This window comes from Meles meles, chromosome 1, assembly GCF_922984935.1.
Source record: "Meles meles chromosome 1, mMelMel3.1 paternal haplotype, whole genome shotgun sequence".
Classification (NCBI taxonomy): Eukaryota; Metazoa; Chordata; class Mammalia; order Carnivora; family Mustelidae; genus Meles; species Meles meles.
Window position 1 is genome coordinate 50,706,100 of NC_060066.1, and position 17,938 is coordinate 50,724,037.

The 17,938-nt window shown below is 37.5% G+C and overlaps 1 protein-coding gene across 10 annotated transcripts in view; it reads right to left on the reverse strand.

Annotated features, from left to right (window-relative positions):
• Positions 1-1,111: 1,111 nt before the first annotated feature.
• The window catches only part of RALYL (RALY RNA binding protein like), a 698,485-nt gene continuing 681,658 nt past the window's right edge, over positions 1,112-17,938 (reverse strand). For all 10 annotated transcript variants that reach the window (XM_045994627.1, XM_045994554.1, XM_045994359.1 and 7 more), the window contains one exon: positions 1,112-2,082. In XM_045994627.1, the coding sequence (XP_045850583.1) occupies positions 2,065-2,082 (18 nt within the window). In that variant the 3' untranslated portion in view covers positions 1,112-2,064. The remainder of the gene's footprint in view (positions 2,083-17,938) is intronic.

The window sequence follows — 17,938 nt, forward strand, 5'->3', positions numbered from 1 at the left end:
CCTTTGTGGAGAAAATTAAGTCCAATAACAAAGAATTATATATTTTAATTATTCATTTTACTTTGAGAATAGTTAATGAACATCTGGGAAAGTACAATACTCTTAATTTATGATAATGTCTGTTATAAATGCTACACTCTTTATTGAATACTAAGGACAGATAAATGGAAGGTTGGGAAAAATATCCACATGTGCATTTTCCTAATACACCGTACCTGCAACATTTCCTTTCTGGAGCATCAGACTATCCTAGACAAATGTATTTATTTGGCAGCAAACCAAGAAATCACTCTGCTGATTTTATTCCCTTGTAGAACCATATACAGGTTCTTTTCAGCTTCACAATTCAATGACAGCAGTTGCAAATTCTCAAATACTCATCATGGCCGTGGAAAATAGTATATCACATTGTGATTTTCACATTGCTTCGCAAGGCAAGTACATTCCTGATTCAGTCCCTAGGTCCTTGTGTACAAATTTTTAATTTTTGCCTTCACAATTTTAGTTTTAGGTAACCTTCATGGGGTGGAATTGTATAATTTTTCATTAGCTTTTACTGGAAACACATAAAGAAAGGGAACGAATTACCATAAATAAAATAGAAAAATAAGAAAACATACAGAGCTGATTTTAGATTCTTCTTTAGTTTCTTTGGAAAAAGGAGGCCTTAATTCCACTAAGTGTTCTTGGTGACATTACATGCTGTCTCTCTGCTCCTCATGAGGAGATAGAGCCCTTAGTGGCAGACTTGTCTGACAGCATAAATGCCTCTGTTGAGGTAGTTTTGCTTCCTGTCCTGAAATAGTTTCTTAAAATTTTATGTTTGGATGAAAAAAAAATGTGCCTCTTAGAAGTATAAACCAGAATGTGACTTCTGTCAGGAATTGAGGGCCATCTTGCTTTGTGTTACAGAGCAAATTGATGTGGGCCAGAATCTATGTCGCTCCATGCAAAGTGTGGGCATATAAAACATAGAATACACATTTTAGTAAAGTTATGCTACTTTCATTATCGCACGGATTGTATGGCATTACAGGGACATAAAGCGTCAAACTGAAAATTAAAACTAAATGCACCCCCAAAGGAAAGAGACACACCAACTTTGTTTTAAAAGAAACAGTATTTATTAAGAAATTATATGCTGAGTTCTCCTACAGTCTGTGAAGATGGTTCCTTCCATTTCCACAGCACATGACAACGGCAAAGAGCATCTGGAAAATACTTGCAATGCTTGGGAATGGAGCGTTCCTAGTAATAGGAGATGCAATGAAGTGATATACGCACTATTTAAACTTTCAGAACCAAAGACAAGACAATCTTTTCCTTGCCAATATAGTTTTCACCTGTATTGGCACTAAAACTGTCCATGGGATCTCCTACCCAGACTGAAGGATTGGGTAAGGACTGGATCATTCCAGTTGAGTAGAGAATGCTCGATTTAATCACAGGTCAAAGCAACAGAGTCCTTTAGCTATGGAATCACAACGGAAATATCTGCATTCTTTATTAATAAAAATGGTGCTTATGGAGGGCAGAAATATAACATTTTCAAGTATTTTATCATTATGATCTGAAGTACTTTAAACTATAAATGAAAAATAAATTATAAAAACTAGCTTACGATGTATCTTTTCTTACATGACATTGTTTGAGATTAGCTTTAAACATAGAATTGCAATATCACCTGACTTTATATATGATCAACAGTAAAACATGCTAATCATAAAAATAGCTTTTACAAATATACATTTGTATACAGTGTCTCCCTTACCATTCATAAATGTCCTTTCACATTTTAAGACTTAAAAAAACACAACATAATTAGCAAAGGGGAAAACACATTTACAATCTAAACCATAAAAACTTGACAATTATATAGCTTAAAACATAGAAGAAATGGAATTTCTAAAATTGAACAATACTGTCCATTTCATTTATTTGGGTATTTGTTTTTAATAAATTGAACCAAAGATGCTGCTATCCAGTAAGCAACCTCCTTTCACATTTCTGGGGGTTGTCACAGTTTCTCTTTTCTGCTTTTGTGGCATCATTCATTACTTCAGATCACTTTATCTGTAGAAACTGAGAAAAGAAAAAAAAGTATTTTAAAATATTGAGATTTAGGTTTCATTGTTGATAACATGCATAAATAAGTTGGATTTAAGTTAGAATTCAGGCCGAATCAGGAGATGATTAAAAAAGAACTAGATCTTTAAGAAAAAAACCCTTTTGAGAACTTTTGAGATCCTTTTAGATCTTTAAGAAAAATCCTTTAGAATCCTGTCTTAGCATTGTTGTAGACAATGCTAAAATTATTTACACTTACAGTATGATGTAATTTTTAAAAATCCAGTCCATTTATTGCCTGAGCTCAGCAATTATCTTGACCAAGAGCTCTTGACCGAGTCAGAGGGGAAACACTTGAAGTTCTAGGCTAGGGAAAGACATTTGGGTCCTTTTGAATTTTTGTGGCTCCTCAGAAGAGTGAGCCTGGAATATTTTTCCCCTGTAAGAGGCTTTGAACGGTGCAGTCCTAAGCCTAATGCACCTGGGATAGGAGAAAAAGCAGTACAGATCTCTGATTTGAGTTATGTAACCTTGGTTATAAAAAAGAAAGCTAGATGTGAGGCATCTGGGTGGCTCAGTTGGTTAAGCCACTGCTTACAGGTCACACATACCTGTATTTCTAAAAATGAAAATGTTATTCAAATGTGTTCTCCATGCAGTTGCAAGAAGTGTTCACGTACATAGAGTCAATCTTCAAAGCGCAAAGTTTTGAACTTACAGTAAGTACAAAGCAGGCATGCCCAGGGTTGTGTGGTATAAGGGAAGTTTTACACATTCCCTGTATGCACGTACCCCAAATGATCCATTACCAATGTGAAAATGAAAACCTTAGTAAATATAATTAAATTTTACTTGTAGAAGGATGCAGACATGTGAACATAAGACATGGTGAGTTTGGGTTTGGTTTGATAACACTTGTGTGCAGGTAGGAACAAAAGATTTTTCTTTCTATGATTGCAGTCGCCCTCTTTCCTGCAAGGCCTTCATTGATCGCTCTTATTACAGATGGAATCTGCTTAAACTGCTGCAGCAGCTGTGTACATCCAGTTTACTAATTATTGTGTTTCTTTAGGTTAAGTCGTGGAGGATGACATTCATTTAGAATATTCTTACACCATCCTGCTTGCCTCAAAAGAGGTAATGAATGGTTGTTTAGCAACTATCCATTTTAAGAAGAAAAAAATGGCCTGCAGATTTTTTGTGCATATTCCATTATCCCTGGCATGATTTCTCTTTACCCCTCCCTTTGCTCCTTGATTGTAAATGATTACATAAAAATAATTATCCTGGGAAGAAGAAAAGGAGGTTTGAAAATAATTTATTGAAGTCTTACTTCCTTGCTATAAAGCTTCAAAGTATTTGCCTGTCCCTAGTACAAAACAAAAGCTTCATTAACTTTGCATTGTGAAGTAGGTGTTATTAACCATATGGATACAAGTAATGAATATAATTCTCCTTATCTAAAAACAATGGCAAAATATATTCACTATGCTTTCCATAGATCTTCTAGTCTGAGAAAAGGATTGCTTTTGCTTCTAAAGGCACAGGAGAAAGGGGAAAACTATGACATTCTTGTTGCCTTTTTTCTCAAGAATGACAGTCATTTAAGGAGCTGATTGGTTTACTATAATGTGAAACTAATTGTGCTTTCCTTCCCTTGAATAGTGGGTAATTTATCTAGTGGCTATATGGGAGCCTGGATGCTTTTAAAACAAATTATCCTGATGATGAATGCTTTTCCAACTCTCAATCTCTCCTATTTCTGAAAACAACAAAAAGCCACTCAGATAGGCCTGGATTGTACTGAACCAAGCAATTTACTTCTCCTTGACAAAGATAAAAAGGACAGTATTAATCTAAGAGAAAGCACATTTAATTTTAAACCTCATGAATTCATATATATATATATGCATATATATATATATATATATATATATACACACACACACACATACATATACACACACACTCATATATGTAAGATTGATTTACAACATTATATTAGTTTCAGGTGTACAACATAATAATATACTACAAGGTGATCACCACAATGAATCTAGTTACCATCTGTCACCACACAATTGACACCCTTCAGCCTTTTTGGCCCCAAGACTCCTTTCCCCCTCTCTAACCACCAATCTATTTTCTGTATCTATGAGTTGTGTTTTATTTCTTTTTTGTTTTTTATATTCCAAATATAAGTGAAATCATGTGCATGGTATTTGTCTTTCTCTGTCTTATTTCACTTAGCATAGTAACTTCAAGGTACACTCATGTTGTTGCAAATGACAAGATTTCCTTCCTTTTTTTATGGCTCAATAGCATTGGGTATATCTGTATCTATATCTATATCTGTATTTAGAGATACAGATACAGGTATACCCATAACTTCTTTATCTATCTATGAACACTATTTATCCATCTATGAACACTAAGGTTGTTTCCATTCTTAGCTATTGTACATAATGCTGCAGTGAATATAGGGGTGCCTATGTCTTCCTGAATTAGTGTTTTCATTTTCTTCAGATAAATACCTAGAAGTGGTATAGCTGGATCACATGGTAATTCTATTTTTAATTTTTTGAGGAACCTCCATGTTGTTTTCCGCAATGGCTGCACCAATTTATGTTGCTACCAACAAAGGTTCCCTTTCTCTACGTCCTCTCCAACACTTGTTCTTTTTCTTTCTGATAATAGCTGTTCTAACAGGTGTGAGGTTATATCTCATGTGGTTCTTATTTACATTTCCCTGATAATTAGTGATGCTGAACATCCTTTTATAGGTATAGCAATATGTGGAATAAATACACTTTATTAACAGCTCTACAAAAATCATATTTTTAAAGATATCTTCTGACTTTTTAAAAAGATTTCATGTATTTATTTGAGAGAGAAGAGTGAACGGGCAAGAGAGAGCAAGCACGAGCGGGGAAGGAGCAGAGGGAGAGGGAGAAGCAGACTCCTGGCTGAGCAGGGAGCCAGATGCAGGGCTCCATCTTGAGACCCCGGGATCATGACCTGAACCTAAGGCAGATGCTTAAGCGACTGAGCCACCCAGGTGCCCCAGTCTTCTGACTTTTTAATATCAGAAATGCTTCTGTTATTTTTTTCTAGTTGAGATTTTTTTTTTTTTTAGGATTTTATTTATTTATTTGACTGAGAGAGATCACAAGCAGGCAGAGAGAATGAGAGGGAAGCAGGCTCCCTGCCGAGCAGAGAGCCCGATGTGGGACTCGATCCCAGGACCCTGAGATCATGACCTGAGCCGAAGGCAGTGGCTTAAACCACTGGGCGACCCAGGCGCCCCTCTAGTTGAGATTTTTTAAAAAAGATTTTATGCATTTATTTGAGAGAGAGAGACACAGTGAGAGAGGGAGCACAAGCAGATGGAGGGAGAGAGGGAGAAGCAGGCCTCCCACTGAGCAGGGAGCCCAATGTGATGCAGGACTAGATCCCAGGACCTGGGATCATGACCTGAGCTGAAGGCAGACACTTAATGGCTGAGCCACCCTCTAATTGAGATTTATAACTAATAGCTAATTAGAGAAATATAGATAACCTACATTGTTAGATAATATCTATAAAAACAAAAAAAGGTAAAAGAAAATATGTGGAAAACATCAGCTATATAACATTTTACAGAAAATCAGAGTCTTTGAACAGAAATGATCCATATTTGCTGCCATCACTGATCATGTTTATTGAGTAACTGTTCAGCCATTCACTTTTTATAGACAATGTGAATATATGTGGCTTTTACAAATCCTTTATTACAAATGAGATACAATTCAATTCAAATTTCTAAATAACACAAACAGATTCATGGCTGCTACTATTCATTATAAGTTAAACTTGCCTTCTATTAATAAGCTCTTGGGACGAAAATTGCATTATACTTTAAGACTAAAAGAATGATATCACAAAAACCATAAATGGTACAAAAAACTGAGATGGCTACTAACTCTCTGAGATGGCTACGAGTGGAGGAAACTGCTTCATTATGTAGTTCTTAGGGGCTTAATAGTCTCCATTCCTGAGTTGATGGCCATTTAGGATGTAGGGGATTTGGGCATACAGGAAACACAGGCAAAGACAAACATGTAGTAGCCCAACAGAAACTTGGAAATAAGACAAGCAGTCTGCCTCTGAGATTTTTACTCTAAAATCAAGACATAAATGATGCTGGTAGAGAATATGCACAATGTTACTTAAGAGAGGCAGAAAGTTTCTAGGTCTTTGGGTCTTGACTAGACTGTAACTGAAACTGGGGGGAGTCAAGATGGCGGGGAAGTAGGAGGAGGCGCCGTTTCAACCTGTACCCTAAAGTGAGCTGATTACCTACCAAAGAACTCCAATCACCCATGAAATCAGCCTGAGATCAGAATTATACACGTCTGGATCTCTACAGAAGCAGAAGACCCCAGTGGGCAGGTAAAGTGGAGTGGGAACGTCGGACTGATATCGAAAAATAAACAAAAGGGGGAGGGAGCCACCAGAGGTGACTGATTGGAAAGTAATACACCAATACGAGAGTGCCCTGCGTCTGGGGACCAGCATTAGCTTGGAGTCTGGTTGAAAGCACTCAAAAAGAGCAAAGGATCATGGGGGGGAATTGTGGGAATCGGGGTGGTTAGAGACAGGGGCTTAAGTCCTCAGACCCAGGACAGCCTCCCCTGGTGCTGAGCCAGAGAGAGTGTGGCAGAGAAACCAGGTCTTGGTCCCTGAGCCGCCAGTATGCCTGAGCCGCCAGCACGCCCGAGAACGCATGGGGTCTGGCTCCTGTGAGGGGTGGGGAGCCTCTCCAGATGGCGTTCCTGAAATGCACGTGCCCCATACCCTCCCTGAGAGGATGTCCTCGTGACACCTGATAGTTAGAATGAAGAATTACAATTCCAGGCAGACCCTCTTGAAAGCAGCTAGGACAAAGAAGCTCCTTACAGAAGAAAGCCCATTAGAATAACGTCAGACCTTTCCACAGAGACCTGGCAAGCCAGGAAGGGCTGGCAAAATATATTCAGAGTACTAAATGAGAAGAACATGCTGCCAAGAATACTTTATCCAGCAAGACTGACATTCAAAATGGATGGAGCGATAAAGAGTTTCCAACACTGGCAAGGCTTAAAAGACTATGCAACCACCAAGCCAACGCTGCAGGAAATATTAAGGGGGGTTCTATAAAAGAGAAAAAATCCTAAGAGTATCATTGAACAGAAATAAGAGACAATCTACAGACAGAAAAACTTCAAAGGTAACACGATGTCAATAAAAACGTATCTATCAATAATCATTCTCAATGTGAATGGCCTAAATGTGCCCATAAAATGACACAGGGTTGCAGATTGGATAAAACGACAGGACCCATCCATATGTTGCCTACAAGAGATCCATTTTGAACCTAAAGATACACCCAGACTGAAAGTGAAGGGATGGAGAACCATCTTTCATGCCAATGGGTCTTAAAAGAAGGCTGGGGTAGCAATTCTCATATCAGATAAATTAGATTTTAAACTAAAGACTGTAGTCGGAGATACAGAAGGACACTCCATAATTCTTAAAGGGACTATCCACCAAGATGATCTAACAATTGCAAATATCTATGCCCCCAATATGGGAGTATCCAATTACATAAGAAAACTATTAATCAAGATAAAGAGTCATATTGATATGAATACATTAATAGTAGGAGATCTTAACACGCCTCTCTCAGTAATAGACAGATCACCAAAGCAGAAAATAAATAAAGAAATAACGGCATTGAATAAAACACTGGACCAGATGGACCTCATAGACATATACAGAACATTCCACCCTAAAACAACAGAATACTCATTCTTCTCAAGTGCACATGGAACCTTCTCCAGAATAGACCACATACTGGGTCACAAAGCAGGACTCAACCGATACCAAAAGATTGACATTATTCCCTGCATATTCTCAGATCACAATGCTTTGAAACTGGAGCTCAATCACAAGGAAAAGTTTGGAAGGAACTCAAACACCTGGAAGCTAAAGACCACCTTGCTTAAGAATGCTTGGATCAACCAGGAGATCAAAGAAGAACTTAAACAACTCATGGAAACCAATGAGAATGAAGACACTTCGGTCCAAAACCTATGGGATACAGCAAAGGCGGTTCTAAGGAGGAAATACATAGCCATCCAAGCCTCCCTCAAAAAAACTGAAAAACCCAAAATACACCAGCTGTCTCTACACTTTAAAGAACTGGAGAATCAACAACAAATCAAACCAACTCCACACATAAGAATGGAAATAATCAAGATTTAGAGCAGAGATCAATGAAGTAGAAACCAGAGATACAGTAGAATGTATCAATGAAACTAGAAGCTGGTTTTTTGAAAGAATCAATAAGATCGATAAACCATTGGCCACACTAATCCAAAAGAAAAGAGAGAAAGCCCAAATTAATAAAATTATGAATGAAAAGGGAGAGATCACAACTAACACCAAGGAAATAGAAACAATCATCAGAAATTATTACCAACAGTTATATGCCAATAAGCTAAGCAACCTTGATGAAATGGATGCATTCCTGGAAAACTATAAACTCCCAAAATTGAACCAGGAAGAAACTGACAACCAGAATAGACCGATATCTAGTAACAAGATTGAAGCAGTATCAAAAACCTCCCAAAAAATAAGAGCGCAGGATCTGACGAATTCCCTGGGGAATTCTACTAAACTTTCAAAGAAGAAATAACACCAATTCTCCTGAAGCTGTACCAAAAAATTGAAGCAGAAGGAAAACTTCCAGACTCTTTTTATGAAGCCAGCATTACCCTGATCCCCAAACCAGGGAAAGATCCTACCAAAAAGGAGAATTTCAGCCAATATCATTGATGAATATGGATGCTAAGATTCTCAACAAGATCCTAGCAAACAGGATCCAGCAGCACATTAAAAAGATTATCCACCATGACCAGGTGGGATTCATCCCTGGGTTATAAGTTTGGTTCAACATTCGCACATCAATCAATGTGATAGAACAAATCAATAAGAGAAGAGAGAGAACCACATGGTCCTCTCAATTGATGCAGAAAAAACATTTGACAAAATCCAGCATCCGTTCCTGATGAAAATGCTTCAAAGTATAGGGATAGAGGGAACATTCCTGAACTTCATAAAATCTATCTATGAAAGACCCACAGCAAATATCATCCTCAATGGGAAAAAGCTTGCAGCCTTCCCGTTGAGATCAGGAACACGACAAGGATGCCCACTCTCACCACTCTTGTTCAACATAGTATTAGAAGTCCTACCAACGGCAATCAGACAACAAAGAGAAATAAAAGGTATCCAAATTGGCAAGGAAGAAGTCAAACTCTCTCTCTTTGCAGATGACATGATTCTTTATATGGAAAACCCTGAAGACTCCACCCCCAAACTACTAGAATTCATACAACAATTCAGTAACGTGGCAGGATAAAGAGTCAATGTACAGAAATCAGTGGCTTTCTTATACACTAACAATGAAAATACAGAAAGGGAGATTAGAGAATCGATTCCATTTACTATAGCACCAAGAACCATAAGATACCTGGGAATAAACCTAACCAAAGAGGTAAAGGATCTGTACTTGAGGAACTACAGAACACTCATGAAAGAAATTGAAGAAGACACAAAAAGATGGAAGCCTGTTCCATGCTCTTGGATCGGAAGAATAAACGTTGTTAAAATGTCTATACTGCCTAGAGCAATCTATACTTTTAATGCCATTCTGATCAAAATTCCACCGATATTTTTCAAAGAGCTGGAGCAAATAATCCTAAAATTTGTATGGAATCAGAAGAGACCCCGAATTGCTAAGGAAATGTTGAAAAACAAAAACAAAACTGGCAGCATCATGTTACCTGATTTCAAGCTTTACTACAAAGCTGTGATCACCAAGACAGCATGGTACTGGCATAAAAACAGACACATAGACCAGTGGAACAGAGTAGAGAGCCCAGATATGGACCCTCAACTCTACGGTGAAATAATCTTCGACAAAACAGGAAAAAATATTCAATGGAAAAAAGACAGTCTCTTCAATAAATGGTGCTGGGAAAACTGGACAGCTATATGTAGAAGTATGAAACTTGACCATTCTCTTACACTGAACAGAAAGATAAACTCGAAATGGATAAAAGACCTCAACGTGAGACAGGAATCCATCAGAATCCTAGAGGAGAACACAGGCAGTAACCTCTTGGATATCAGCCACAGCAACTTCTTTCAAGATATGTCTCCAATGGCAAAGGAAACAAAAGTGAAAATGAACTTTTGGGACTTCATCAAGATCAAAAGCTTCTGCACAGCAAAGGAAACAGTCAACAAAACAAAGAGGCAACCCACAGAATGGGAGAATATGTTCTCAAATGACACTACAGACAAGGGGCTGATACCGAAGATCTATAAAGAACTCCTCAAACTCAACACACACAAAACAGATAATCACATAAAAAATGGGCAGAAGACATGAACAGACACTTCTTCAAAGAAGACATACAAATGACTAATAGACACTTGAAAAAATGTTCATCGTTAGGCATCAGAGAGATTCAAATCAAAACCACATTGAGATACCACCTGACACCAGTTAGAATGGCCAAAATTAGCAAGACAGGAAACAACGTATGTTGGAGAGGATGTGGAGAAAGGGGAACCCTCTTACACTGTTGGTGGGAATGCAACTTGGTGCAGCCACTTTGGAGAACAGGGTGGAGATTCCTCAAGAAATTAAAAATAGAGCTTCCCTATGACCCTGCAATTGCACTACTGGGTATTTACCCCAAAGATACAGATGTAGTGAAAAGAAGGGCCATCTGTACCCCAATGTTTATAGCAGCAATGGCCACGGTCACCAAACTGTGGAAAGAACCAAGATGCCCTTCAACGGATGAATGGATAAGGAAGATGTGGTACATATACATGATGGAGTATTATGCCTCCATCAGAAAGGATGAATACCCAACTTTTGTAGCAACATGGAAGTGACTGGAAGAGATTATGCTGAGCAAAATAAGTCAAGCAGAGACAGTCAAGTATCATATGGTTTCACTTATTTGTGGAGCATAACAAAGAACATGGAGGACATGGGGAGATGGAGAGAAGGGAGTTGAGGGAAATTGGAAGGGGAGATGAACCATGAGAGACTATGGACTCTGAAAAACCACCTGAGGGTCTTGACGGGGCAGGGGGTGGGAGGTTGGGGAGCCAGGTGGTGGGTAATAGGGAGGGCACGTATTGCATGGAGCACTGGGTGTGGTGTAAAAACAATGAATACTGTTATGCTGAAAAGAAAAACAAAAAAAAGAATGTAACTGAAACTTATTAAATCTGCCGAAGAAAAGTGTTGATCTACAAGAGACTTGTTTGAAAATGCAAGTACAGAGAAACAGGAGTCTTGAGGTCACCATCTTAGGGATTATGGGACTGAGGCTTGCATAGGGCTCCATGCTCAGCATGCAGACTGTTTATCTCTCTCCCTCCCGCTCTGTCCCTTTCCTTTCTTTCTCACTCTCTCAAAATTAATAAGTAAAATCTTAAAAAAAAAAAAAAAGAATCTTGGAGGGTAGCTCAGTTGTTCCTATTCAGGAGAATATGTTCTCCACAGGAGAAGGCATCCAAGTCCTAGAAGAGAACCAACCTAGCCTGGGATGACATGTGGACACATTGGTCAATATCAGAACATTCAATCAACTCTTCATAGGCAAAACTTCTGATTATAATTCTTAACAGTTTGTCCTTGGGAAGAGAATGCTCAGGCCATAAGGCATAAGACTGGACTTCCTTTCAAGGATAGGTCTCGCTATAAATTCATAAACAGATCTTCTGGTAATGCTAGATTATTATTTTGCATTTGTCTGAGGTACTGTTCTACTCTCAGTGTGCTGACAGATAAGTTCTGTGAGCCTATGAGGTTACAAATCCTTGTGGCTCTGCCTTGCTGGCTGTCTCTTGTGGCTTCTCAGTACTTGCCATGTACTTCTCAAGGTCTCTCATAGAGGCAATATTTATAAAGCTACATGTCAAGAAATATAGAACGTCATTGAATTTGAGCAATAAGCAATCACGAATTATCTAACCCTCTCCTGTTATAATAGGTGAAGATATGAAAGCCCAGACAGTTTGAAAGACATGCCCAGGTATTTGGTGGAAGCCCTAACTAGACCTAGAGTCTTGACTGCAATCAATAATTTTTTCCATTACATGTTTGGTTCTCAAACTTTAGTGAACCTCAGAATTACTGAGTGGCCATAGTAAATCATTGTAAATTAGATTACTAAATTTCTGATACACTAATATTATGGTCTGAATGTTTGTGTCTCTTCAAGGTTCATATGTTGAAATCTTAACCTCCAATGTGATAGTATTAGGAGGTAGGGTTTTGGGAAGGTGATTCATGAGGCCAGAGCCCTCGAATGGGATCAGTGTCCTTATAAAAGGGATCCCAGAGAGCTCCCTCGGTTCTTCCACCATATCCGGATGCAATAAAAGAGTGCTGTTTATAAACTAGGAAATAGGCTCTCAGCAGACAACTAATGCTGCCATGATTTTGGACTTCCCAGCTGCCAGAACTCAGATATAAATGTTTATTGCTTATACATTGCCTAGCCTGTAGCTTTTTTTGTTAAAGCAGTCCAAATGCACTAAGACAACTAGGTCTGGAATGAGGCCCAGGAAGCTGCATTTCTGATAAGTTCCTGAGTGATGCTGATCTCCCCTTCTCACTCTTGGAGACCTACTTCACTCCACCATTGAGCAGCAGTCTTCTGTGCCGGCGCTGCCTGCACTCCTACATATCTTGTTGAGTGTGCTAACATCACAAAACTGTTTCTTTCCCAAGGCCACTTCTTAGAATTATTTGTTTGGCTAGCAATCCTGACAAATAAGGTAACTCTTCTCTGGAATGTACCACATGGTTCTGCGATACATCTTGTCTGGAAAAAGAAAGGCTTGCTTACTGCTTCCTAGAAAGCTGGATTCTATATACTCCAGATCGCTCTCCTGTAGGGCACTGCATGGCATGCAGGCTTCACCTGGCCTTCTATCTTGGACTTAGGTCTTGAGTTTGGAAAACCAGGACAACTATCCAGATACTCGTATGTCTTTTGCCATGAGTAGCAAAGTCTTTTGTCTCAGGAGTCTCCTGTCTTCTATCAGCATCCATGGAACTATGGATGTTTAACTTATTGGCTTGTGTAGTTATTTTGGTAGGCATTCTCCTGCTTCAGTTCTCCTATATACCATCAAACTTACTTAAGTCGGGTCAATTCTTGATTAACTATAGGGACACTTGGCAAGTCATGGCTCCACTGGCAAACTGTCATCAGGATATCCACACTTCTTTTCTGTCTCCATAGTACCTCTTCTCTCCTTACTTATTATTATTATTATTATTTGCTTCTAATTCCTAACAGTTGTTTTATAATCCACACCCATTACTGTACCCAATAATTCCCATGTTTTTATCCTATTCCCCATCTGTCTCCCAATGTTCAAGAAATAGGTATGACTAAAAGACAAAAATGGTCTTATTATACTATTGTGGATCACAAATTTTCAAATCAGTGGGCTCTGTTATTCCATAACCAAATGAAAAGATGAAAAGACTGGAAAAATCAGTCATTTACTATACTACAACAGACTTAAGTTACTGCATGAGTAATGTTAAGATATTTTATTTCCTCTCCTAAAACTGAAGGAAAATATAACACAATATTATAAAACCAGTATAAAAGTAAAAGAAAAAATTAATGCTAAAATAATTTAGTTCTATGTACCAAGACCAAATATATTGTTCCTATAAATATTATAAAATGATTTCCAAGCTTTTGCATTATTCCTATTTTAGTTTAATTTATGAGATTTATCTATAGACACAAGTTTTGATATTGAAGTGAAAATAGTGTGATAACTAATGTAAAAGTACAATTAGAAATATCATGGGTGTTTGGTTTGGTACATGACTTACCATATGATTCTAAAAAACTCCCTCTGCAGAGTTAATGACATCATTTCCTATAACTAATTATAGCTCTCTCTAACAAGGACATTAGTGCAGTAACAGTTTTTAACATCTACACAAAAAGAACGTTTGTGTTTCTGGAGTATGTTTCATTTAACTAAAATCACACATAAAATGCAAGTAAGGCAAATAGTATGTTGTGTCTTGGATTCATTATAGGAATAATTTGTTTAGTGTAGTAGGATGCAATGATGTTAGGAGACGTGCATTGTCTTATCCATTCTGGCTCTGAACCATCAGAGAAGCAGACTAGCAGAATGGCTAATGAAGCTGGTGACCTGGGATTATAGACTGATCGTGTCCAACCTCCCAACCAGAGCAGCAGTGCCTTCATGGTAATCTGGCTGATTATTATGTACACTTTGGCTTGATTATCTTAAGGGATACAGAACTGTTTACCTCATAAAGCATCTTGCTCCATCTGTAGAAAACCATAGAAAAGAATTTGTTGCCTTGAATCTAAATCTGCTAAATGGCTGGATTATATATTGACTCAAAACCTAGAGCGTGTGGTGACAAACCAGGAAGGTAGGCAGAATTTGTGTGTTATGAAGTACTAGGAAGGCTGCATCTATAGGGTATGGATTCAAGTCAGATATCCTAAGAAGGCAGGAGAGAGGAAGGCAGAGATCTACTATACGGAGAAATGGATTGGTATTAGAACTATAAAGCAGGTATCTGAGGAATAAGACTTTCTGGTTTTGATTTATTTATTCATTTAATTTTGGGAACCCTGTTTGTTCCCAGGATGAAAGGAGGGTTCAGTTAGTAGAAAAAGCCTAGAGCAACTGTAATAAGCTTACAGCTAGAGAAACAAGACCATCTTAGAGTCTGAGGCATTTGCATGACTTAGCTGAGGCTTCCTTAATTCATTGTACAAAGAGACTGGGTTTGGGTTATTCTTAGACTCTGGGACTGGGCTAAATCTGTGGGCATGGACCACAAAGCATCGTAACTCTTATTTGTATAATGTTTAGAAGCTTATGAAACAGTTTATATGTATAGTCTTGTTTGATTTTCTTTATAAACCAGTGAGGTATGTTGTTGGGTGAGAATCATCCTCATATTATCCATTAATCCTCACATCAGAGAATGAGTGTCTTGTCTAAGTCAAACCCAGGCTGCTTTATTTTTTTTTTAAGGCCAGTGCATTCGATTCTGCCCAGTTGTGGGAAGACAGTAGGGAAGCAGACTGAGTACATCATCAGTTTTAGTACTGGTGATCTCAACTGGGATATGAAAATACACTGGTGCCCTGATGATGAGAGGGAGAAAAGAGACAGAATTATTGGGAATGTACCAGGATTTGCACATAAACTTACTATCTGTCTTTCTTTGATTTACAGCAGATTTGCCTGGATTTTTCTATTTCTAAAGTTCCATCTTGAACTAATTTAAAAACCATTTTAATTAAAAATTTGCCTTAGTCATCTGTCCAAAGGAGAACTTTTGTGTTATAAAAATACATTTGATTAAGAAAAAAGAACATTTAACTACATTTAACTTTATTATAAAGTTACCTAATGTGGGTTACATAATTTTATTTAAAATATCTGTGTAAAAATTTAGTTAATACTAAGAAAAGAGTTAATCGCATTGCTAAATTATATGTTTTACCAGAACTTGGATGCTCTGCTACACATACACCAGCACATTAACATTTTTCTTATTTTTTTCACAAACTATTCTCTGATACTTTCTGAAAATAATTATAATTGTGTTTTGAGTGTTCTGACCTCATTGATAATTACATTTGACTAGCTGAATTGATAAATTAAAGCAATTTTATTTGGCACATAACTTGTGTTTGATCATGCATCGATTTCTGACTTCTCATGCTAATTATATAGTGTCTAGCAACCATTAGTGACTCCCAGTGCTGGAAATGATAATGACAAGTTTAGGATAATACTCCAAATTGCATAAGTTAATTCCAGTCCTAGGAGCCAAATGCTGATTAATGCTGAGATTATTATGAACTTTGAAATTTCACACATTTTGCTGCTTTCTGTAGTTCTTTTAGTAATTAGTTTTGGCACCACAAGAAGAAATATTTAGAAATCGTTTCATGTCTAACAGAAAAATGTGATTTAAAATTGATTGATTTAGAGGTATAATTTAAAAAGTCCTTGGAAATTGTATAGTTAATTCATGATCCTTCAAATAGCTGAAGCAAAGGCTGTCATGGTTATTTAACAATTCTCATATAATTAAATTTAATATATACATCAAAGTATTGACTATAAAAAATAGCTTCAACTTTAAAATTGAGTAAAATTAATCTGAGAGATCAAGTGATATAGTAAAGTTATGGCATACTTATACTATTATTCTATTAATAAACTCTTGTTTTCTTATCATCATATTTGAGAAATATATAAGAAATTTCAAAAAAGAAATCTTACTGCTTACAGTTTTGGAACAGTTCCTAGTAATAGTATTATCAAAGTACTCTTAGCACTCAAATTAAGCAGGATATAATAGAATCCTGGATGATTCAGAAGGGATTTCAGAGTTTTGTAGTACAACGGACTATTAGGATTATGAAAAACTCCAGAATTGTAACATAGATAGAAGGAATTAGAAATTGGACTTCATCCGTTTTATGTGTGACAGATTATGTCAAATCCTCTGTAGGTTACTTTTTTGAAATAGGTTTCGGATATCAGCTCACTTATCTGTGTTTTCTCTTTTTTTTTTTTATTTTAAGAGAACACAGAATTGAGGAACAATGTCAGTTATATGGTTCTGTATGGATCAAGATAAATAAGGGCTAGGGGCATTTAATTCAATAAATTGATGTAGTAATTCAATGTAAGCAGGGTTCTCTCCTAGATATCTATGAGCAAATCTTCCCCAAATCAAAGTTTTTATTTGAAGAGGTTTTTCCCTTATAATTAAATTTCTCTAGTAAGTCACATTTTGTAAACCTGAATAGAATGCTATAACATTATCTGTTCATCAGATTTGACTGTGATAATGCCCAGAAGACTCTGATCACTACACTTTGTTGTGCGCTAGGGGAAGGGCCCCGTATCTGCCTGGTTTTCTGTTCTTTTACCTACACCAGGAGCTTTTTGTGGAGGAAACATGGTATGGAATTATTTGACACATAAATGTATCTTACATCTGCAGTGTACATCTGAAGCTATAAGTTATTTCTGTAGCATTTTACAAACAGTCATCTTAACGAAGGGAAGTCCTAGACGCAAGGAAAGAAAGTCATTTCCCCAGGGTCTTAATGCAGTGGTAAGATAAATCCACCCCCCCCTCCCACCCTGGGCACCTGGGTGGCTCAGTGGGTTAAGCCTTCGGCTTCAGCTCAGGTCATGATACCAGGGTCCTGGGATAGAGCCATACATCAGGCTCTCTGTTAGGCAGGGAGCCTGCTTCCTCCTCTCTCTCTGCCTGCCTCTCTGCTTACTTGTGATCTCTGTCTGTCAAATAAATAAATTTTTAAAAAATCTTAAAAAAAAAAGATAAATCCATCTCCGCATCACATTATTCTTCTCTTATACGAGGGGTACATTAAATAGATACTTGCTTTGAAATAAACATCACAGAATGGATGCCCTATGTCTGAAGGTAGGCAAAACATGCTCTCCCCACAAACCGGCCTCTAAACACTTGGGTTGTTGGTGAGAAGTCGTGGGAAATAATGTACAGCTGAAGTTTTCGGCAGAATGTTTCCACTGTCTTTGTTTCTTTGTTTGGGTCATAGGTACTGCATTTTGACTAATGGGGTTTTGGTAGATGAGTGCTGGGAAGCTGATGGGGCAGGCACCTATGACACTTCTAGAAATCTCTATTTTGCTGAGATAAATATAGGTAAGGGAAGAGCAC